This window comes from Entelurus aequoreus, linkage group LG01 (genome assembly GCF_033978785.1).
Source record: "Entelurus aequoreus isolate RoL-2023_Sb linkage group LG01, RoL_Eaeq_v1.1, whole genome shotgun sequence".
In the NCBI taxonomy this organism is placed as follows: domain Eukaryota; kingdom Metazoa; phylum Chordata; class Actinopteri; order Syngnathiformes; family Syngnathidae; genus Entelurus; species Entelurus aequoreus.
The window spans coordinates 36645993-36669456 of record NC_084731.1 but is presented as its reverse complement, the minus strand read 5'-3'; the positions used below and the strand labels follow the sequence as shown (position 1 = coordinate 36669456).

Here is a 23464-nt window from a genome sequence, read left to right as displayed (position 1 = left end):
TTTGCATGTTCTCCCTGTGACTGTTTGGTTTCTCTCCGGCTACTCCAGCTTCCTCCCACCTCCAAAGACATGCACCTGGAAATAGGTTGATTGGCAGCACTAAAATTGACCCTGATTTTTTTTACGGTGAATTCCTGGCAACCACAGCCGCCAGTATTTTACCGTAAATTCTATAGGGTTTTTTTTGTAAACAGGTTAACGTTATATCATTTTTCTTCATAGTAATTTACCATACGCAAAAACAGTTAACAACTGTATATTTTACAAATTCAACTTCAACATACCATAATGTCCAGTACATTGTGACTGTATTTTTTACAGTGAATTCTTGGCAACCTCAGCTGCCGGTATTTTACCGTAAATTGTGCAGATTTTTTTTTTTTACAGTGCAGGTTGTGCTGTATTTTTACATGTTTATCATGTTTGGCAAACTTCCCTCTTAAATCTTAAATTGTTATTGCCGTTCCTGTGTGAAAGCATCTGTTTGAACGTGACTATCGCACACTCGCGCTCTCACAGTTTAGCACAATATGGAATAAGTAATAAGAAAGAAACAGAGTTTTTTCTTTAAAATTTTAACCCACATTACTTTAACATTTTCTTTTAAACATTTCTGAAGTTAGGTGATTTAGCTATTTAATTTATTTTTAAGTATTTATCTATAATTATATTACATTACAGCCCTAACACTAATAATAATAAAATACATACAGGGAAGATAAAGTGCTCCCAAACAGGAAACCCTAACGACGGAAGAGGTCTGGCTTCTACCTGCTCAGTGGCCTTGTGGTTAGAGAGTCCGCCCTGAGACTGAAAGGTTGTGAGTTCAAACCCCAGCCGTGTCATACCAAAGACTATAAAAATGGGACCCATTGCCTTCCTGCATGGCACTCAGCATCAAGGGTTGGAATTAGGGGTTAAATCACCAAAATGATTCCTGAGCGCGGCCACCGCTGCTGCTCACTGCGTCCCTCACCTCCCAGAGGGTGGACATGGGGATGGGTCAAATGAAGAGGATAATTCCACCACACCTAGTGTGTGTGTGACTATCGTTGGGACTTTAACTTTAACTAACTTTAACTTACATTATTGACTTCTCTTAACTCTCAGCTGCAAACTGCCCCAGCTTACGCTGTAGGTCACAGCTTGAAGAGGCCATCAGGACCCTATCATCTGCAAATAGCAGCGATTAAATCCTAAGACCCCCAAACTGGACAACCATAGCGCCTGAAATTCTGTCAATGATAATTATGAAGCGAACCGGACAAAAGGCAGTGTGAAGCTTCTGGGACGAGACACAGCACCTCCAAATCTGAAGTTGTGGTTCTTTCTTTCTTTCTTTCTTTTAGTTTATTTCAAACATGAACACATTTACATCATAATACATCACACAATTTCATATCATTTCATTTACATCATGCCCGAAAAGGAGTAGGAAGAAGCAAAGCTTATTTAATCCTACCCCTTTCCCACTTCAAAGCATTTACAATTATGTAAAATCATTTACTGACCTTTTTATATAATAAAATAACATCTATGAATTAGTATATACAACAGTTGGTAATATGTAATTAATTAATTCAGTCATTATTAACATACTGAGATGAAGAATATTTTCAATAAGGTTGGAAGTTTTTCTCATAATTCTTCTTCTTTGTACTTTGTAAGCACTATTAATTTAAACAACCTCTTAAACTGGATCATGTCAGTACAATTTTTAACTTCTTTACTTAATCCATTCCATAATTTAATTCCACATACTGTTATGCTAAAAGTTTTAAGTGTTGTACGTGCATATAAATATTTTAAATTATTTTTTCCTCTAAGGTTATATTTCTCCTCTTTAGTTGAGAAGAAATGTTGTACATTCTTTGGTAGCAGGTTATAGTTTGCTTTGTACATCATTTTAGCTGTTTGCAATTTTACCAAATCACCAAACTTTAATATTTTTGACTTAATAAATAAAGGGTTTGTATGTTCTCTATATCCAACATTATGTATTATTCTAACTGATCTTTTTTGTAACATGGTTAACGAATGTAGCGCACATTTGTAGTTATTTCCCCATATTTCTGCACAATAAGTCAGATATGGTAACACTAGTGAGCAGTAGAGAATATGAAGTGATTTTTGGCCCAGGACGTATTTTGTTTTATTCATTATTGAAATGTTTTTTGCTACCTTATGTTGTATGTTTTGTATATGAGATTTCCAGTTCATTTTATCATCTATTAATACTCCCAAAAATCTGGTTTCTTTTACCCTTTCGATGTCTACTCCGTCTATTTGTATTTGCGTATGATGCTCTTTCCTACTATTACCAAATAGCATTATTTTAGTTTTACTGAGATTCAAAGATAGTCTGTTTTTGTCAAACCATCTTTTTAATTTGTTCATTTCTTCTGTTATTATTTGTATTATCTTCTGTGTGTTCTCTCCTGAACAGAAAGCAGTTGTATCATCTGCAAATAAAACTAACTTTAAGTCCTTTGTAACTTTACAAATGTCGTTTATATAAAGATTAAACAATTTTGGTCCCAGTATTGATCCCTGCGGCACACCACAGGATATATCTAGCCGTGTTGACATATTTTCACCCATTTTCACATATTGCTTCCTGTTGGTTAAATAGCTTCTTACCCAGTTCAATACCAAACCTCTGATGCCATATCGTTCTAATTTTTGTATTAAAATATCATGATTAATTGTATCAAATGCTTTTGTTAAGTCCATAAATACTGCTGCCGCACATTCTTTACCATCTATTGCATTGGTAATTTCCTCTGTTATTTTAATTAATGGTATTGATGTTGAGATATTTGCTCGAAATCCATATTGGTTCTCCACGAGCGTCCCACTTTTGTTAATAAATAAATCTAATCGACTATTGAATAATTTTTCCATGATTTTGGAGAATTGTGGAAGTAATGAAATTGGTCTGTAGTTAGTAAACTGGTGTACGTCTCCATTCTTATAGATTGGTACGACTTTTGCAATTTTCATTTTGTCTGGGAATTTTCCGGTTAAAAATGATACATTGGTGATATATGTCAGAGGTTCTGAAATGTCTTCTATAATCTTTTTTATCGTTACCATATCTATTCCATGACAGTCAGTTGAAGTCTTGTATTTACAATTTTTTACAATTTTGATTATTTCTTCTTTTGTTACACTTTTAAGAAACATGGAATTGGGATTTCTGTCTATGAGCTCACTCAAGTCCTCAACTGACCCATCATCTGCATTTGGAATTCTTTGATCCAGATTTGTTCCGATATTAACAAAATAATCATTGAAACGTTCAGCTCTTTGGTTCATATTGTCATTTTTTGTATGTCCATCTAGAAAGTACTGGGGGTAATCTTTCTTAGCACCATTTTTAATGATGCTATTTAGGATGCCCCATGTTGCTCTCATGTTGTTTTTGTTCTTGTTTAATAATTGACTGTAGTATTCCTTCTTACATGTTCGTAGTATACCAATTAGCTTGTTTTTATATTTCTTATACTTATTTTCTGCCTCTATAGATCTTTAGGTTATAAATATTCGATACAATGTGTTTTTTTTTTGACAAGCATTTTTCATTTATGCTGCTTTAACATCTGCTGACTGAAGCCTTGCTTTTGAAGAATCCTCCATCAAGTCTTTTATTGGGCGCCAAACAATCATCCATGCCACACCCACTTCAAGTCCACTACTTTTTCTCAACCGGAGGAGGATGGATTGCAGTTCCAGTGAGGGAAGGCGTGAGCGCAGATCGACAGTAGTGTCTGCGGTAATGCGGTCGCTGTACCGGACTGTCATGGTGAAAACAGAGAGCTGAGCCGGAAGGCAAAGCTCTCAAATAACCAGTCGATCTACGTTCGTATTTTACCTCACTTATCGTCACAAGATTTGGTTCGTGAGCAAAAGAACACTAACCGGGTACACTCGGTTGAAACGATTTTCCTCTACAAGGCGGCTGGTTTTTGATTGATTGATTGAGACTTTTATTAGTAGGTTGCACAGTGAAGTACATATTCCGTACAATTGACCACTAAATGGTAACACCCGAATAAGTTTTTCAACTTGTTTAAGTCGGGGTCCACTTAAATTGATTCATGATACAGATATATACTATCAGATATATACTATCATCATAATACAGTCATCACACAAGATAATCACATTGAATTATTTACATTATTTACAATCAGGGGTGTGGAAGGGGGGGGGGGTAGGATATGGACAGCAAGTAGTGGACAGAGAGAGAGAGAGAGAGAGAGAGAGAGAGAGAGAGAGAGAGAGAGAGAGAGAGAGAGAGAGAGAGAGAGAGAGAGAGAGAGAGAGAGAGAGAGAGAGAGATCAGAAGGCATAAGAAAAAGTATCTGCATTTGATTGTTTACATTTGATTATTAGCAATCCGGGGAGGGTGTTAGTTTAGGGTTGTAGCTGCCTGGAGGTGAACTTTTATTGCGGTTTTGAAGGAGGATAGAGATGCCCTTTCTTTTATACCTGTTGGGAGCGCATTCCACATTGATGTGGCATAGAAAGAGAATGAGTTAAGACCTTTGTTAGTTCGGAATCTGGGTTTAACGTGGTTAGTGGAGCTCCCCCTGGTGTTGTGGTTATGGCAGTCATTTACGTTAAGGAAGTAGTTTGACATGTACTTCGGTATCAGGGAGGTGTAGTGGATTTTATAGACTAGGCTCAGTGCAAGTTGTTTAACTCTGTCCTCCACCTTGAGCCAGCCCACTTTGGAGAAGTGGGTAGGAGTGAGGTGGGATCTGGGGTGGAGGTCTAGAAGTAACCTGACTAGCTTGTTCTGGGATGTTTGGAGTTTAGATTTGAGGGTCTCTTTCTAAGAGACAGGGGGAGGAGCTTGGTCATCCAGAAGGAGCGCAAAGTAGAGATACAAGAGCAGCAGGTTGAGGTGGCTTAGAGATCAAAACAGGAGGCCTCCCGGTCGCCACCCTGCTGAGGCGTTTCGGGTATGCCCAGCTGGAAGGAGGCCCCAGGGTAGACACGTTGGATGGTTTATATCTCGCCGTTGGCCTGATTTCATGTCATCTCTGTGTTCCTCTGGTGGAACTGAAATAGGTGGACGGAGACCTGGATGTCTGAACATCCCGATTGAGATCCTGACCCGTATAATTGTAAGAAAAACGGATTGCACTCATTTAGTCCTTCACTTGATGTGCTCCGTGTGAGAAGTCTTCTGTACCCTAAGGAATGTTCCATTCCGAACACTAGTTTTAAATACATAAGACATACCTGATTTCCAGCCACAAAAAGCAGCACATCCTGATTGTAGATAGCAGCAGTCCTGGATATTTCAGCCTCTCCAAGAGAATAGTTGGCAAAAACAGAGGGTGTGTCTATTGTAAGAATGACCTAAAACCGCAAAGGTCGCAGCAGTCAACAAAAAGCACAAGGCTATAAACACGGAAAGAGCGAAGTTAAGCGGATTACCTGCAACATCCTTCCATCTGAGGTCCCAAAGTGGCCCAGTGTTTGACTCCCACTAATGGTAACCAGGATGGATGTAAGGAGGACGCCGCTCATCTGGCGGTTGAAGAGGTCCAGTCTGTAGTAGGGCGTTGACACCAGTGTGGGTCTGTCAGGGCACGTGTCATTGCCGGACTGTGACAAACACAAAATTAAGTGTTGACCTCACCCATCCATTTTTGTCCTTGCAGGACCATTGAGGATGGACTTTAAACACTTGGGTCTACACAAGTACTTATTAGCCGATGAGAGACATTTGCCTGATTTACAACATAACATAAATATTGTGGACTGTTGAGAGACTAAGCACAAGTTTCTACACACTAAGTCAAGATATGAACCCAGAAAAGGACACTGTAAAATAAATAGGTAGACATTACGGTAAAAAAAAAAAAAAAAAACTGGCAATGGCAAAAATAACAATAGTACCGTTTTCAATTTACAGTAATGCACTGTAAAAATAACAAGTGTAGATTTCGGGCAACTAAGCTTCCAGTTGTTGTTTTTTTGTACCATACAATCTACAGAAGTGTCAGTACAAGTTCACACTTGTGTGTTCTTTTTTTGTTTGCGTTTGTCCTTTATGTTCTTCCCCGGATTGATCCTTCACACAGTGATGGTACCACAAGCCTATAGTAAATACAGTATAGGTTTGTCTCTGTCAGCATAAATATTTACATTTTGTTTATCATTAAAGAGGAAGTTCTCCTCCTTGCCCGCGCTTCAAAGTACCAAGCAGCTCATTAAAGTCGCCTTCATACAGTATGTTGACTTTAGGTGACTCATGTTCTCACACATAAAATAGCCATTAAGGTACAGTATGTCACCACAGCACTTCTACTAGCTTTAATGGCACCCTGTGCAAGACCCCTATACCTTCCTTCCTTCTTTGACTCCTTGTTTTCTTGATTTGTTTTTTTCCTTCCTTGCTTCCTTTCTTCCTTGTTTTCTTGCTTTGTTGTTTCCTTCCTTCCTACCTTGTTTCCTTTCTTACTGTTTTCCTTTCTTGCTTTCCTTGTTTCCTTGCTTTGTTCCTTCCTGGCTTCGCTTATTCACCTCCCTTCTTCCTGGCTTCCTTGTTTCCCGCTTTATTGTTTGTTTCCTTATTTCATTCTTCCCTTCCTACCTACCTTGTTTATTTACTTCCCTGTTTAATTTATTCCTTTTTAATCCTTGCTTCCTTGTTTCTTTGCTTAGTTGTTTCTCTACCCTCCTTCTTTCCTTTGCCTTCTTTACTAAAGCTTTATTCATTCCTTCTTTCATCCCTTCCTTCCTTTCTCCATTCCTTCCTATCTTGTTTCCTTTCTTTCCTTTTACCTTCCTTGCTTTTTTGTTTCCTTACTTCCCTTCTTCCTGGCTTCCTTGTTTCCCGCTTTATTGTTTGTTTCCTTATTTCATTCGTCCATTCCTACCTACCTTGTTTCCTTGCTTCCCTGTTTAATTTCTTCCGTTTTCATCCTTGCTTCCTTGTTTCTTTGCTTAGTTGTTTCCTTCCTTCCTTGTTTCCTGCACCTTGTTTCCCGACCTCCTTCTTTCCTTATTTTCCTTACTAAAGCTTTATTTATTCCTTCTTTCATCCCTTCCTTCCTTTTTCCTCCCTTCCTTCCTCCATTCCTTCCTGTCTTATTTCCTTTCTTCCCTTTAACCTTCCTTGCTTTTTTGTTTCCTTGCTTCTTTCCTTCCTTGCTTCTCATTTTCCTTGCGCCCTTGTTTCCTGCTTCGTTGTTTTCTTCCTTGCTTCCTTCCTTCCTTCCTTCCTTCCTTCCTTCCTACCCACCTACCTACCTACCTCGTTTCTTGGTGTCCATGTTTCCTTTCTTTCTTTTTCCTTCCTTGTTTCTTTGCTTCGTTATTTCCTTACATCGTACCTCATTTCCTTGCTTTCTTTTTTTCTTTATTCCTTTTTTCCTTTCTTGCTTCTTTCCTCCCCTGCTTCCCTTCTTTGCGTCCCTTTGTCCTTGCTTTCTTGTTTCCTTCAGTCGTTTGTTCATTTCTTCCTTCCTTCCTTCCCTGTTACCTTGCTTCCTTTTTTCCTTCTTTGCTTTCTTGTTTCCTTGCTGAGTGTTTTTCTTCCTTTTTTTCCTTGTTTAATTGCTTTCTTGTTTCCTTCCTTCGTTCCATCCCTCCTTCCTTCTGTTGTGATTAGCTATACACGAGAAGTATTATAGACTAATCTGGATAATAACTGGACGTACAAAACTCTTATTTCTCAGTTTAGCCCGGGAGCTCTTATTATTTACCTCTTGGTCGAACACCGGCATTTCCTCACTTCCGGTTAGTGAAACGCAATACATCCTGTTACAGCAGTAAGAATACAGACTTTCACAATAATGGTTTAAGCAGTAAACATTACATCTCCCTTCAACAAAATAAGATGTGTATATGGAGATAATCAATGGCATGCAGAAAAACTGAGGCACTTAAACACAATTCTGAGCCACAATATTTGAGTCATAGTATACTGTAAATCTTTAGCAGTGCAAATAACATCGGTACACCATATAGCATCAGTATACTCAAAAGTGCTGCAGTATAAGTGTGTTACTTCTGGAACAAAATTAACAGCAGTGAACATTTGCTTTCGGTAGATCGACAGGTCCTGAGATACTCCTGTGAATGTTAAAATAACTCGACAAGGGAATCACTCTGCATCGACAGTAGATAAGCTGGTGAACATCTCACAATGTAACCTATTAATACACTGCAATGTTACAAATCAGGTTTTTTTCTTCTTCTCTTTCCAATCTTTTCTTTTTTTAGTTTTAGGGCAGCGATCCGCCTACACCCTTTACAATCAATTATAAATCAAGGACTTGCCTCGGCCTTATGACACGTCCATACCTTGTGCGTTGGCAAGGCTCGGTGTGAGCAGGTTCACACACAGAACTGGTGTGATGATGTTGCGCACCTGGGTCCTCTGGTGTAGTGTTGGAGTCATCATCGCTGGCCTCTGGCTGCTGTGTGATGGGTGTGTGGTTGTGTAGCAGGTGCCGTCGGTTGCGTCTGAATGACTGTCCATCACCGGTCTCGATGTGGTAGCTCCGCGGTGTCTCAGCTGGTCGGATGACTGTCGCTGGTTTTCCACGTGCCATTGCCGTGCTGGAAACGGATGGGTGCTCCGGCGCGCAACGTTGACAGCGGTCTGGTATATCTGTTGTACTGTTGTTTCTGGTGCTGCTGGCAATTCTCTCTCCTTGAACGTACAGTAGCCTCGGGGGTCACCGGAGGTCGTAGTTGTTGAGTTGTCGTGGGCAGGATGGAGCGCAGTTTGCGGCTCATCAGGATCTGGGCTGGGGATTTTAGTCCGTCAACTGGTGTGTTCCTATACTCCAGGGAGCAGAGATAGGGGTCTTTCTTGTCCTCTTTGGCCTTGGTGAGGATTCGCTTTGAGTTTGAACAGTCTTTTCTACTAAGCCGTTGCTCTGCGGGTAATGCAGGCTCGAGGTGATGTGCTGGAAACCCCATGACTTTGCGAACTGCTTGAATTCACTTGAGTTGTAACATGGCCCATTATCACTGACGACTCGGCGGGCGATTCCTTGCCTCGAAAACACCGCCTTCATCTTGTGAATGACAGCGGCTGTGGTGATGTTATGCAGGCGCTCAACTTCAAAGTATCTGTTGATGTAGTCACAGATGATGATGTAGTTCTCAGAGTTCCATGTGAATAGATATGTTGCTACAGTCTCCCATGGGGTCTCTGGGATGTCATGTGAGAGCATGGGTTCTTTGGTGTTGGCACTACAATGTGTTTGGCATATGTCACATCTTTGGACTGTTTCCTCAATCTGTTGACCCATGCTAGGCCAAAACATTATGTCTTTTGCCCTGTGTTTGCTCTTCTCAACACCTAAATGTCCTGTGTGGATGCATTTTAGCATGTGTGGTCTGAGCTTGTGTGGAATGATTATTTTCTCACCCTTTAGGAGGATCCCATCGGCTTCTTTGATCTCGTCACGGTGGTTCCAGTAATCGCTGACAAGTGGGTGACATCGTTTTCGTGTCTCCGGCCAGCCTGACCGGATGACTTGCTTTAGCTTGGAGAGCTGCTCGTCCTGAGCTGTCTCCATTTTGATGTTATCCAGCCTGTCAGTACTCACCGGGGCTGTGCTAATGACAGTATGCACTTGTGTCTCCATAGCCTCGGATAGAGACTCGTCCTCTTCATCCATGGATTTTCTTGACAGTGTGTCGGCTACAGGGATCTCTTTGTCTGGTCTGTAGGTGAGAGTTATGCTGTATTTTTGCAATGCAAGCATCATGCGCTGTAAACACGGTGGAGCAAGGGCTAGGGGTTTGCGGAGAATGGTCTCTAGCGGTTTGTGGTCTGATTCCACAGTTATGTTTCGCCCATAGAGGTACTTATGGAACCTCTTACACCCATACAGGACTGCATACGGCTCCTTCTCGATTTAGGCGTAATTTTGCTCTGCGCTGGTGAGCAGCTTGGATGCATATGCTACAGGTCTTCCTTCCTGCATGACGGTTGCACCCAGGCCGTTTTTTGACGCATCCACTTGCAGTGTCACTTCTTTTTCAGGATCAAAGTAAGCCAACACTGGCCCTGGCTCCGCTGTGATGATCTCTTTCATCTTCTGAAATGCATTATCATGCATAGTGCCCCATATGAACTCTGTGTCCTGTCTTAGCAGTAGTCTGAGTGGTGCACACACCTCAGCTAGGTTGGGTGCAAATCTTGCTAGGTGGTTGACCATGCCTAGCACGGTTTCGAGCTTTGCCTCACTTGTTGGCGGTGGCATGTCTCTGATGGCTCTCACCTTAAGTGGGTCTGGTTTCAAACCGTTGGCTGTGAGCTTATGGCCAAAGTAGCTCACCTCAGAAACACAAATACGACATTTATCTGGATTCAGGCGTATGCCTCTCTCTCTGGTGCGGTCGAGCATGGCCCGAAGATTGCTGTCGTGTTCCTGCTTTGTTTTTCCAAACACGACGATGTCGTCAACGATGCCGACTACTCCTCTCAGGCCTTCGTATGTCTCATCCACCCTCCTCTGGAACTCGTCCTGGGCGGACACGATGCCGAAGGGCAGCCTGAGGAAACGGTATCTTCCGAACGTGGTGTTAAATGTAGTGAGCAGTGAGGAGTCCTCACTTAACTTGATTGCCCAATACCCTGATCTTGCGTCTAGGATGCTGAAATACTTTGCCCCTGCTAACTTGGATGTCACGTCCTCCAGTGTGGGTAGGGGGTAATATGGCCTCATTATTGCCTTGTTTAGGGGTCTTGGGTCTAGGCACACTCTAGTTTGCGTGTCCTGGGCTTTTCGTACATTACTAGGGCATTAACCCACTGGGTGGGCTCTGTCACCTTGCATATTATTCTGTCCCTTTCCATGGTGTCTAGCTCTATTTTTAGACGGTCTTTAAGAGCAAATGGTACCCTCCGTGGTGGGCAGACAACTGGTGCTACTTTGGGGTCTATTCTGAAACTGCATTCGCCTGGGAATGTGCCGATGCCTTTGAAAACATCTGAGTACTCACTTAGGATGTGGTCTGACTGGGTGCTGTTCCCTTCGTCACTGTTGACTGCGTACACTACTTTGATGAGTCCTAGGGCCTTGCAGGCTTTGAAGCCTACGATGGGTGGGCCTTTACAGTTCACTATGTAGAACTTTTCTATGGTTGACTTAGCTTTGTATGTACTTGCTATTTTGCAGTAGCCGTTCACTTCCAGCGTGTGTCCGCCGTAGCCTGTTAACTTACGGTCAGCATTCATTAATTGTGTGCTGGGCATTTGCGCATTAAAGTCTTTGGCTGGTATTACACTTGCTTGTGCCCCAGTATCTAGCTTAACAGTCAATTTTCTGTTCTGTGGCCCCAATCCAATGGCTGCATATGCACTTTCCTCATCTTCTTTCTCTGTAATAACAGTGTCCACAAATAGCTCTGAACTATCGTCTTCATTATCTTCACCAACTGTGTGAATTTTTCTGTGCACTGTTCTACCTGGGGTGTGGGACTTAGTTTTGCACACTTTTGCATAGTGATTGAATTTTCGACACTTTAAACATTGTTTACCTTTTGCTGGGCACTCTGTTGATTTATTGTGGTGTCCTCCACACTTGCTGCAGGCATTTTCATGCATTTTTGGGCTGTCATGGTGCCTGCTAGCTCCCTTTATGAAACTTGGCCTTCCAGGTTTGCGGTGGATTGCGTGTACTTCGTGGCTACCGTAAGCCATAGCCTTTAGCTGCACTTGTGATAGCTCATGGGAGCGGGCTATATCGATCGTTTTTTCGAGCGTGAGCTCCGGCCCCCGGCTGAGTAATTTTTCGAGCACTCTGGGTGAGTAGGTAGCGAAAATTATACGGTCCCTGACCATCTCGTCGCTGTCTGTGTAGTTACAGTCTTTAACTAGTAGCTTGAGATCTGTCACAACGTGCTCAAATGACTCACAGTTTCCTTGTGTCTTCTCCTGGAATTTATATCTTGCAAATATAGGATTTGCTTTCGGGGTGAGGTATTCTGAGAATCTGTTGTAGAATGTTTTTAGCAACTTAGCTTCATTTTCAGTCAGTGTCCATGTGTTGCTGATGTCCTGTCCTTTGTCGCCGATCCACAGCAGAAGAAAGCTGCATTTTTCCTCTTCTGCTCTCTCTTTGAGCGGTCCTGTGAACATGAGTTGTGCATGTTGCTTGAATCTCCACCACGCATCTGGTAGATTAGATGAATCCCAGTCCATCTTCGGGGCAGGTACGCCAAACGCTTCCATTGTTGACTTTTTCCCGCCTTTTTTTTTTTTTTTTTCTCGACTAGTTTTCTTTTTTTGCGGGTCCGTCGTCTTATTACTTTCACTCTGACACCATGTTGTGATTAGCTATACACAAGAAGTATTATAGACTAATCTGGATAATAACTGGACGTAGAAAACTCTTATTTCTCAGTTTAGCCCGGGAGCTCTTTATTATTTACCTCTTGGTCGAACACCGGCATTTCCTCGTTAGTGAAGCGCAATACATCCTGTTACAGCAGTAAGGATACAGACATTCACAATAATGGTTTAAGCAGTAAACATTACACCTTCCTTCCGTCTTTCCTTCCCACCTACCCTGTTTTCTTGCTTCCAAGTCTCCTGTCTTCTGTTTTGCTTCCTTGTTTTTTTTGCTTAGTTATTTCCTTGCTTCCTTCCTTCCATGTTTGATTTCTTCCTTCCCTGTTTGGTTCCTTTCTTCCTTGCTACTGTCCTTCCTCCCTTCCCTGCTTAATATCACTTAATTGTAACATTTAGACATGGATAGTACATCTGTATGTCTAGACTAGCTGTACACTGACTACTTTCAAACGTATCCAACTCTTTCTGTGGTCCTTGAGAAGATGCACTGCAATAAACATGGCGGCTGTAAAGTGGTGTAGGATATATTATGTGTATGGATTGAAGCTAACAATCTGTTTAAACAGGTTTTAGTCCCTTAGTCACTCTTTAGACTGAATAAAGTAGAAGTGTCTGAGCGCACTACTAAACAGAGCGACACTTATCCTAGCAATTTCCTGTTCAAAGACAGCCACTCCCCCTTTGAAATTCCACCTTTGTATCAGAAGGACTTATAACGCGTTTGTTGGCAGGCATTCCTGTCCATGTGCACGCAGCTTGAACACCATAAAAACCACACGCCACACCTTTTAGATAAAAAGGGGCTTAAGATTAACTGCTTGCTGACGTATCGTGTTTACATAGTGTAGACTTTTATGTGCGACACACAGTGATGGGCATGCTACTTGGAAAATGTAGTAAGCTAAACCAGTGGTCCCCAACCTTTTTGTAACTGCGGACCGGTCAACGCTTGAAAATTCGTCCCACGGACCGGGGGGGGGGGGGGTTTGTCATAAAAAAATCACAATCATGTGTGCTTACGGACTGTATCCCTGCAGACTGTATTGATCTATATTGATATATAATGTAGGAACCAGAAATATTAATAACAGAAAGAAACAACCCTTTTGTGTGAATGAGTGTGAATGAGTGTAAATGGGGGAGGGAGGTTTTTTGGGTTGGTGCACTAATTGTAAGTGTATCTTGTGTTTTTATGTTGATTTAATAAAAAAAAAATATATATAGATATATATATATTTTTAATTTCTTGTGCGGCCCGGTATCAATCGATCCACGGACCGGTACCGGTGGTTGGGGACCACTGAGCTAAACTACAAGTTACTCCCGGTTAAATGTAGCTAAGCAACAGGGAAAGCTATCCCCGGAGAATAGTAGCAAGCTACACGGCAAAAGTAGCTTGCTACATCAAAGCTACATTTAGCGGCATTTCTATCTATGGGTCATGTATAATATCAATGTTAATGTAAGTGAGAGTGTAAAAATAGACCCAATAAGGGTCCATTACTATTAGCTATCTGTCATTTAGCTGGGGACACCTCTAGAGGTCCCCGCATCCCACTGTATGCATTTATTTTATTTTTAGTTCATTAACTTAAAACTAAAAACTAAGGTTTTGGGCATTGTTTTTCTCTAAATGCATACATGTGTCTAAATATGGCCAAGGACACGCATTATTGTGCGTTTCCTGCACGTTATCTTTATTACTAAAGGAAAAATCTAATCTGCGGGAGAGAATTCCTCTGCCGTTTTCAAGTATGATTTTTATTTTTTGGGTCCTCAGCTTGAAACGTCCCTTTGTCTCCGACTCCCTCGTCGTCATGTGACATGAGTGTGTGACTGTTATAATTTTGCTTACCAGTTTTTATGACCCGCCTTATCTTGCCTCTGATTGGCCAGTCCGTAATGCTTCGCCCTAACCTTAGCCAATTGTGACTCATCATACGAACACCAAACAAGCATCATGGATTTTCTCAGTATGTATGGATGTTCTGATTTATCCAGATCATTGTATTTTCTCCATATTTTTTGGCTCGGATTCGCAGTCCATTTTATGTCTTTGTAGCTTGTAGCTTTGATGTAAGCTACCTAGCTATATGGGTGTAAAAGTAGCTAGGCTACAGGAAAAGCTACTATTTAAAAAAGTAGCTCAGCTACCGCCAAGCTACTGGGAAATGTAGTTAAGCTACGTAGCTTAGCTACATGTAGCTTGTTAATGCCCATCGCTGGAGGTACAGCACCTGTCTACTGTAAACATGCAGACAGAAAACAAACATTGATGACTCATGCACCCCTCCCACGCACTGGTCTGTCACACACACCTTTAGTCGTGTTGCTAAATATTATTAATTTCCATGAATGCACGCAGCGTTACAGTGTAGTGTTGCTGTACAAGATAACAATATGTAACAATATGTTTATTATTGTGCTGGGAGTACTAGTGGTGTATTAGTGCACTGCATCATACAGGCTGCTGAAGAGATGACTTCCTGTCTAAGCTTTGATCTTTGAACCGGATAGCGACTTACCTCATGCGGGCAGTTCTCGCACGTCTGGAAGTGACAAAGTCCTCTGGATAACTGTTCCGATCCGGACCTGCAGCAGGCCTCCACGCCTGTGACGATGTTTTTGTTGACGTCGCTCAGTTGGAAGACGCACAGGGCAGAGTTTTTCTGGGGTTCCCCCTTCACGTTGACCTGTGCAAACACGCCATAAAGGATGTCCTCTGACTCGTCCAGCCGCAGCTCGTTGGCCAGATCCTCCCCCGCGCGGCCGAAGTGGGCAGCCATGAGTCCGTTGTACACGATATCCCGGTAAGCCTCTCGGCGCCGCCTCTTGGGATCGTACCTGCACTCCAGGACCAGCTCCCGGTACATCCACACCTCGTGACTACCCACGGGAAGCCTGCCGAGACGGGTCTGAAAAGGCGAGTCAACTTTGGAGGGGTTCTCCCTCTGGAGGGACAGGAAGTAGACAAACTCTTCAGTGGAGAAGCTGTAGATATAATCAATGTTGTACGAATCCCTCAGCTGGGGCAGCACGGTCAGACCCTCCATCACCATTTGGAAGCCGTTTTCAGTGGAGAGCGGCCTCACCACGGACACGGACCTCCGCGGGAACTTCTGGACCACTTTATCATTCACGGAGGCGGCCACAAAGAAGTACGACGTGGCCCCCTGTACCACGATGGTGACTTTGGTGCCCAGCGGACTGGCCAGGCAGTCGGGACAGTTGGACGGAGAGTTCTGGTCTTCTTTGTATAAACACAGAGGCTCGGGCGGCAAGGCCTCAACATTGATGAAGAAGCAGATGCCATGAAGGGTGCTGCCACAAACGTATAAGTAGGGCAGAAAGTGCAGATCCACGTCCAACAGCAGCACCTCGTTGTCTGTGTCCACCGGATCACTGGGATCCACTTCAATGTTGCACAGGTTGCAAGTTTTACACTCCGGACTTCCAACAGGTCCTGTTTTCACCTCCCATATTTTGCTGTACTCGTCATCCAGCGCCTCCACCACGTTCTGCGAGGCCACATACACCTCCCGCTTCTCAGGGTTGACCGCGATGTTCTGTATGGCGCTTCCAGTCTGGAAACGGGGCAGCGAGTACTTTACAGAGAAGTCCACCAGCCTGCGAGGATCCGGGGGACACTGTCCCGAGGAGATGCTGGCTCGTACCCCCGTGCATAGCGTCAACAAGGTGACCCACACCAGCATCTCAACAGTCCAATCCTGAGGGGTGAGGCGTGCTACCAAAAAGGCCCTCCTTTCAACTTGGAGAACATTGTGGACATGGTCTGCATGGAGGAAACGTTGACATTTTTACAGGCACAACACTTGGACACTGTAAACATTACTAGCTCTAGAAAAAGCTTATTTGTAAAAGTATTATTATTGCAGTAAGAAACAGTCCCTCTAGGAATTTGTGATCAATTAACGCCAATTTAACCATTTTTTACGAATTATGCATGGCTTCACAACTTTGTCCTACACCCGCAACTCCCCCTCACATTTGCTCCAATAGAATATGTCTCTGAGCGCTCACATCCACTGTCTAATCAAAACTGTGTAGACCAGGGGTCACCTACGCGGTGCCCGCGGGCACCAGGTAGCCCGTAAGGACCAGATGAGTAGCCCGCTGGCCTGTTCTAAAAATAGCTCAAATAGCAGCACTTACCAGTGAGTTGCCTCTATTTTTTAAATTTTATTTATTTACTAGTAAGCTGGTCTCGCTTTGCTTGACATTTTTAACTCTAAGAGAGACAAAACTCAAATAGAATTTGAAAATCCAAGAAAATATTTTAAAGACTTGGTCTTCACTAACTGACAAAGAAACAGATAACAAATTTGGTGTCCAGTTCAAAGTGTGACATGATTTATTTAAAAATTTGAGAGTTGACTTTTGTATTTTTCATGAGTTATTATTTGTACAAACATGGTGCAAAGTATTTCATGATTTGTTAAAAAAATGTTAGTGGCTATCTAGTTAAAATGGGATATTGTGATACCACAAGACTGTCTTAGAAGTGATCATTTGAAAATGTTCAATTTGAAAAATGTGCACTTAGAGAAAATATAAAAATAAAGTGTTGCATATTGATATTTATCTGTTTCTATGAGTGGCGTGCAGTCACTAGAGGCAGGGGAGGCGGGGCCTCACCTGACATCATGGAAAGAAAAAAAAAAGTAAAAAGAAAAAAATAATAATTACATTGTTATATGTATCCAGTGATTATACTAAAGTTATTTTCCATTTAACTTCACCAGTTTTAGATTATTTTTATTTTTATTTTCACATTTGCCGTTCAAATACAAAGAAGAGACGGTGCGGTGATCAGCAGCCAGTTGAGGCACTTGTGCCTCACCATGGATTGCGACTCGGCTAACTGCTGGCCTGCTGTGCAGTGAGACCGTATTGCTATATGAATTATATTATACATTTCCATAGTTTAGTTAGCTGAGGTATATAATGTACAGTGTATTTTGGCAACAACTGTATGTGTGCAAAGTATTTTTAGTGCTGAGCATTCATAAAACTGCTGCGGAGACACACTGTGTGAGGCTCGTATCATAACCCCGCCTCCTGGTGCCAAGCCTCTGCCGCAGAATGCAGCGCCCGACGGGAGCGCCGCGGCCACACCAACCAAAGCCCACACCCAAACCCTCCACGTGCAAGACCGAATCCACCCAAAAAAAGTCACTTAACAAGAAACCAAAAAGGGCAAAAACAACAATGCTCGCGCTGCAGGAGCCGCGAACGACCGCAGGGACACAACATTAGGTACACCTGCACTGCAGGTTCATATGTTTGTAAATCTGACTTTGATGATGCAGTCGTGCCTCACCAGACATTAACCTCACCGCACGCCACTGGTTTCTATATATATTTATTGTGAGAAATCATTAAGATGATCAGTGTTTCCACAAAGATAAATATCATTAATTATTAATAATAACATAGAGTTAAAGGTAAATTGAGCAAATTGGCTATTTCTGGCAATTTATTTAAGTGTGTATCAAACTGGTAGCCCTTCGCATTAATCAGTACCCAAGAAGTAGCTCTTGGTTTCAAAAAGGTTGGTGACCCCTGGTGTAGACTAAGCAGGAACAACGGCATGCGGCTCTTTAGCGCCACCCTAGTGGCTCCATGGAGCATTTTTAAAAATAGATTAGAAATAGAAAAAGATTTGGGAAAAATAATGTTTTGGTTTTAGAGTTGAATTGTTAGAAAGCCCACTGTTTAATATGTTTGTGTTTATGCTTCACTGATGAGAGTATTTGGTGAACATCGTTTTGTCCTACTAATTTCGGCGGTTCTTGAACTCGCCATAGTGTAGACTGCGACGCAACACTTTGTTTACATGTAAAATCTTCTACTCCTTCTTTGTCTCATTTTGTCCACGAAACGTTTTATGCTGTGCGTGCATGCACAAAAGTGCGCTTTGTTGATGTTATTGACTTGTTGGAGTGCTAATCAGGCATATTTGGTCAGTGAATGACTGCAAGTTAATCAATGCTAACACGCTATTTAGCCTATCTGTATGTACATATTGCATCATTATGCCTCATTTGTAGGTATATTTGAGCTCATTTAATATCCTTTACTTTTATCCTTTTTGTATATAATTTAGTTGTGCATGTCTCATGACACATTATCTGTATGTAATATTGACTGCATTTCAGATAGTTGTTTGTGTGCCATGTTGTTCCAGACCACAGCAAACGTTACCTAGCTTGCCAAAGATTGTAATAAATCTATTAAAAGAAGACAACCTGCCGTTTCCTTTAACTTGGACACACACATCTATACCTTTGGTCATTAAAAGCCAGTAATTTCCAGGAGTTATCTCACCTTCTGAGTAGCCTCTGATTTACTAATGGCTTCTAATGTTGTAAAAATGTGTAGAACAAATATTAAATTTCAACATTTCTGTCAACAAAGACTATGTGACTATGGTAGGCTGAGTATGTGTCAGCCTGCGACACATAGTCATTTTGATAGTAGGCTATTATAGCTAATATAGACACTTACGTCATGTGTTGCCTTCATTATAAGACTTATATACGGCTTTTCATTTTTTGCGACTCAGGACCGATTTGTTTTTTGTATTTTAGGCCTAATATGGCTATTTCAATGGTTTGGGTTGCCGGCCCCTGGTCTACACCCTGTCTACAGCGCAAAGCCTTCTGGGTAATGTAGTGCATGAAGATTTACTACTTAGTTTTCATGTATTTATTTATTTAACATTTATTCATCCAGGTAAGACAATTAAGAACATATTTCAATTTGCAATGCTGACCGAGCACAGAGATTATAATCTCTCACCGTCTCTCATTTACCAACAAAAATGAGGGCTATAGATTGCTCTCAACAGTTCACAAATGCTTTTAACGTGCGGGTGTAAATGTGTTGAAACATAAATAAATGTTTAAGATGAACAAACACTTTTCGGAGAATGTTTGCAACTTATGGACGCCACAGCAGAAAAAAAAAAACTTTAATAGTATTTATTTCTGTGATTATAATTAATTATTGCTATTATTAGTTACAATTAATGGGAAATGTACAGTAATTTGACAATGAGCTCTGAGTATGTGCATTCACTGCCATCTAGTGTCTACTTTTAAGTTGGTGTGGTATAAAACAAGTAAAACATACTTTAACATAATTAATCAATTGTCTTCCAATTTGTGTTGAAATCTTGTGCTTTTTAAGGTTAAGGTCGGAAGGAACCCTTAAAGTATTGATAACAAATTCATCAATTCACAAGTTGATTCAACGTAACTGGAAAAAAAAGCCTAAACATTGCAACTTTTACCGCAATTTTCTGAAAAAGCTGCTGCAAATTCAGGCATTTTAATCCGCAACAATCATTTTTTTAAAAAAGACAGCGTAATTCTGGGGGGACTGAATATTAAGTGAGACAAACTGCACGCAGAAGTGAATTAGCTTTGAAAAAATGCGAGCTAAAGGGCAAGACAAGACTTGCTTGAACATGCGATGCAGCCGAGGGAAAACATTCAAATCACAAGCAAAAACAAACAATACAAAATTTACAAAATTCATAAGTAATGTTAAAACTGTTCCAGTAAAAATTCAAGTAGAAACAAATTGTTTTATTAACTATTGAATTATTATCATTATTATTATTATTAAACTAGTGAGACTCACTCTTGTATTACTACTACTGACCATGAAGTCATCATGACGTCATATTTTCTTCTTGAAAGTTTAAAAAGCGCTTTTAAAAAAAAGTATTTTAGTGGCGGCTCACCTGACAGGAAAACTTCCAGTCTGTAGTCTTCAGACTTCACTCTCAGCACGAAACTCCAAGCGTGTCAAGTACATTGTAGTACTTGCAGAACAAAACGGATGTGTGGTGTATGAGCTACAAAATAACAGCACATGAAAACATCAAAACGTTAATGCATATAAAATCTTTATTTTTTCTTTGTTAAAGTGGAATTTTATTTCTACAGTTTTGAGGTATATAACATTGTGGCTGGTGATTTGAAAGACGGCCATATCGTGAAGGGCTGCAGAGGAGCCTTAATGTGAAAGTTGTCAGCCGGAAACACGTATTTGCTGATCTTCTCTGATGATGATCTAGTCAGCCGCACCCGCTAAGGAAGTCAGGATAGAATTGCGCAACCTGACCAGCAGACATCCTCATTATTTCCTCGTCATCATTCGTTTTTGCACCATAATATCCCCTTTACCCCCGCCCTACACACACACACATTTCTCATAAAATATATATATATTTTTTTGTTATGTTGCTGCTCTTTTCTTTCTGCGCTGAAAGGTTCTGCCAGAAATGCATTTCTTAGAGATGAGAGACGATCATCTGGAATGAGAGGAATGTTCCTTTGACCTTCGCAGCTCATGTCTGTACCAAGCAATAAAATAGTACAGTAGCACAGTATAATATAAAGTAATACTGTAGTAATACCACATCGCTGGTATTAATACGCACTAATCTTACAAGAGGCCCAATGATGACGTCATGTAAAAAGTTAAACATCGACCAATGGATCCAAAGTCCAAAAACAGACAAAACAGACAACTTTGACACATTATACTCCATTTTCCATCATGCAATGAAGCACAATTTGATATGTTTCATATGCAAAACAGCAAATTGTTGGACACGTCCCTGCATGGCGAAATTGTGCCTGAAGAATAATTTTACTGTAAGAATAACAGTTGTGTTGTTGTTTTTTTGTTTTTTTATTTTAAATTTACAGTAATACACTGTACAAACTGTCAGTAGATTTTACATTAAAAAAACTGGCAACTTAGTCGCCAGAATTTTACCGTAAAAAATAACAGTGGTGTCGTTTTTTCCAATTTACAGCAATACTATGCAACAACTGTATAATTTGCATTAAAAAAAAACAAAAAAAAACAACTAACAGCTCAGTTGCCAAAATTTGATTGTAAAAATAACATTTGCATTAATAAAGTTGTTCAATTAACAGCAATACACTGTAAAAACGATGACAGTAGATTTTATGGTAAAAAAAAAACAACAACAAAACTCAGCTCAGTCACCAGAAATTTACTGCAAAACATAAACGTGGTATAGTTTTTCCACTTACAGTAATGCTTTGTAAAAATAACGACTGGAGAATTTAAGATAACAAAAAAACTGGCAGCCCAGTTGCCAGAATTATACTGTAAAAACAACAGCGGTACTATTTTTCCAATAATGTAAAGACATTGTTACTTTACTGTAACATTCTGGGAACTGAGATTATTTTAGCGTCAAATGTACAGATTTTTTTTTATTATTATTTTTTTTTACAGCGTGTAACTATTGCTATACTGTTTTCATCAAACTTGATGAATGGGAAATAAATTGTTCAATAATAATAATAAAAAATGTGCAAAATAAAATGTTTAACATAATTAAAACATAAATTATCCATCCATTTTCTACCGCTTGTCCCGAAAAAACTTTCTGACACATTCCGACAGCATTATGACTGCGTTTTAAAACCACCACTAAAGCTATACGTGCCACATGGGACAGTGAGATCTTCTATACGAAAATTGTTCATTATATTCTTCACAGTGATGCAGCAGGAAGGGCCTCGGAATACGCTTGCGGATTGATTGTACAGATATGGTGTTGTTTCTGCTGGGCAAGTATGCCTGACGCGCCTCCTACAGCGCCTTGGGTCAGGTGCAGGGTCATCAGCCGGGGACCACCGCTCATTGGAGTTTCGCTCTCTTTAACCCCGGAACGCCTCCTGGTGGCGGAGCGGTGGCAGGGACGTCTCCCTGCCACCCCCTGCAGCTGACCCATCTTATTGCCTTGACCCCCAGTACTTATCCCTCCTCCTCAGCCACAACCAGAAGCTTCCCTTTTCTGCTTCCTCAGCAAGGGCCTTAGTTTCCCTTTGGAGCTTTGCCCCAGTCGTTCCCACATCTCGGAGCAGCTTTATAGTTGATGTACCGACGAAGCCCCGACAGCCTACTTCCACAGGGTAGATGGTAGTGGACCAACCTGCCTCTCTGCACTCAGCAGCCAGATCTGCATACTTGGCTGCTTTGCGCTCGTAGGCTGCCTGGATTCCCTCCTCCCAGGGGATGGTGAGCTCAATCAGTATGGCAGCCTTGGTAACAGCAGACCACAGCACGATGTCTGGGCGGAGTGAAGTGGTGGTGATTTCACGGGGGAACTGGAGCTGTTTGCCGATGTCAGCCCTCATACTCCAGTCCCTTGCCAGAGAGAGGAAACTGCGGGGGCCTCGTCGGCTGGTGTCTCCTTTGCCTTCCCCTGGCCTCACAAACATGACAGGAAGTTGATTGGCTATGGGCTGGCTGTTGGCCTCTTGTCTACTGCTCTCCAGGACTTCGGCCAGTTTCCTCAGGACTTGATCATGCCGCCATCTGTAGCGACCCTGTGTCAGCGCGATCTTGCAGCCTGATAGCAAGTGCTGCAGGCTGGCGTTGGGAGCACCACACAGGGGACAGCTCTCCTCCTGGCCGAACCACTGGTGGAGGTTTCTGGGGCATGGCAAGGTGTCATAAGTTGCCCTGAGTAGGAAGCTGAGTCTGGCTTGTGGCATCTTCCATAGGTCGGCCCAGCTGATGGGTCTGCTGATGGTACCTTCCCAAGTGGTCCATCTTCCTTGGCGACCTTGAGACACGGCCTTGATAGTATATTGCTCCTGGTTTGCCCTTGAGACCTCCTCCACAACCATGGCTCTGCGTTCCCTCTTTGTGGCCTTGGACCAGAGGCGTGGAGAATCACCCCAGCCAAGCCCCGCTCTCCCCACTTGCACCCTGCCGACTATCTCCTGGTGTTGGAGCCTGCCAATGGCCTTGGCGACCTCTGGCCCTGCTTGCCACTTCCGGCCTGTTCGGGTAGGTACACATGCATTCCTCACTGTAGGATCTGAAGATTCTTCCAGCTCAAGAACCAGTCTGGCCTTCTCTTGCTTATAGCCCAGGGTGATGGACTGGATCGGCAGATGCAGCGAAGTTTCCCCAAATAAGCCAGTGTCTGAGAAGCAACGCGGTAGGCCCAGCCACTTTCGGATGTAGGAGTTGGCTAGTCTGTCCAACCCGTTGGCTGTTGAGGATGGAATCTCACAAATCTTCAGTGGCCACATAACC

At 41.9% G+C, this 23464-nt stretch overlaps 1 protein-coding gene across 2 annotated transcripts in view; it reads right to left on the bottom strand.

Annotated features, from left to right (window-relative positions):
* The window catches only part of LOC133651268 (macrophage-stimulating protein receptor-like), a 65362-nt gene extending 45203 nt beyond the window's left edge, over window positions 1-20159 (bottom strand). Inside the window, exons 1-4 of one of the 2 annotated variants that reach the window (XM_062049325.1) lie at window positions 20112-20159; window positions 14866-16133; window positions 5452-5622; window positions 5254-5373 (exon numbers count right to left, since the gene is read on the bottom strand). In XM_062049325.1, the coding sequence (XP_061905309.1) occupies window positions 5254-5373; window positions 5452-5622; window positions 14866-16053 (1479 nt within the window). In that variant the 5' untranslated portion in view covers window positions 16054-16133; window positions 20112-20159. Of the gene's footprint in view, window positions 1-5253; window positions 5374-5451; window positions 5623-14865; window positions 16134-20029 lie in introns of both variants that reach the window. The other variant, XM_062049327.1, reaches the window with a different exon arrangement.
* Window positions 20160-23464: the final 3305 nt, after the last annotated feature.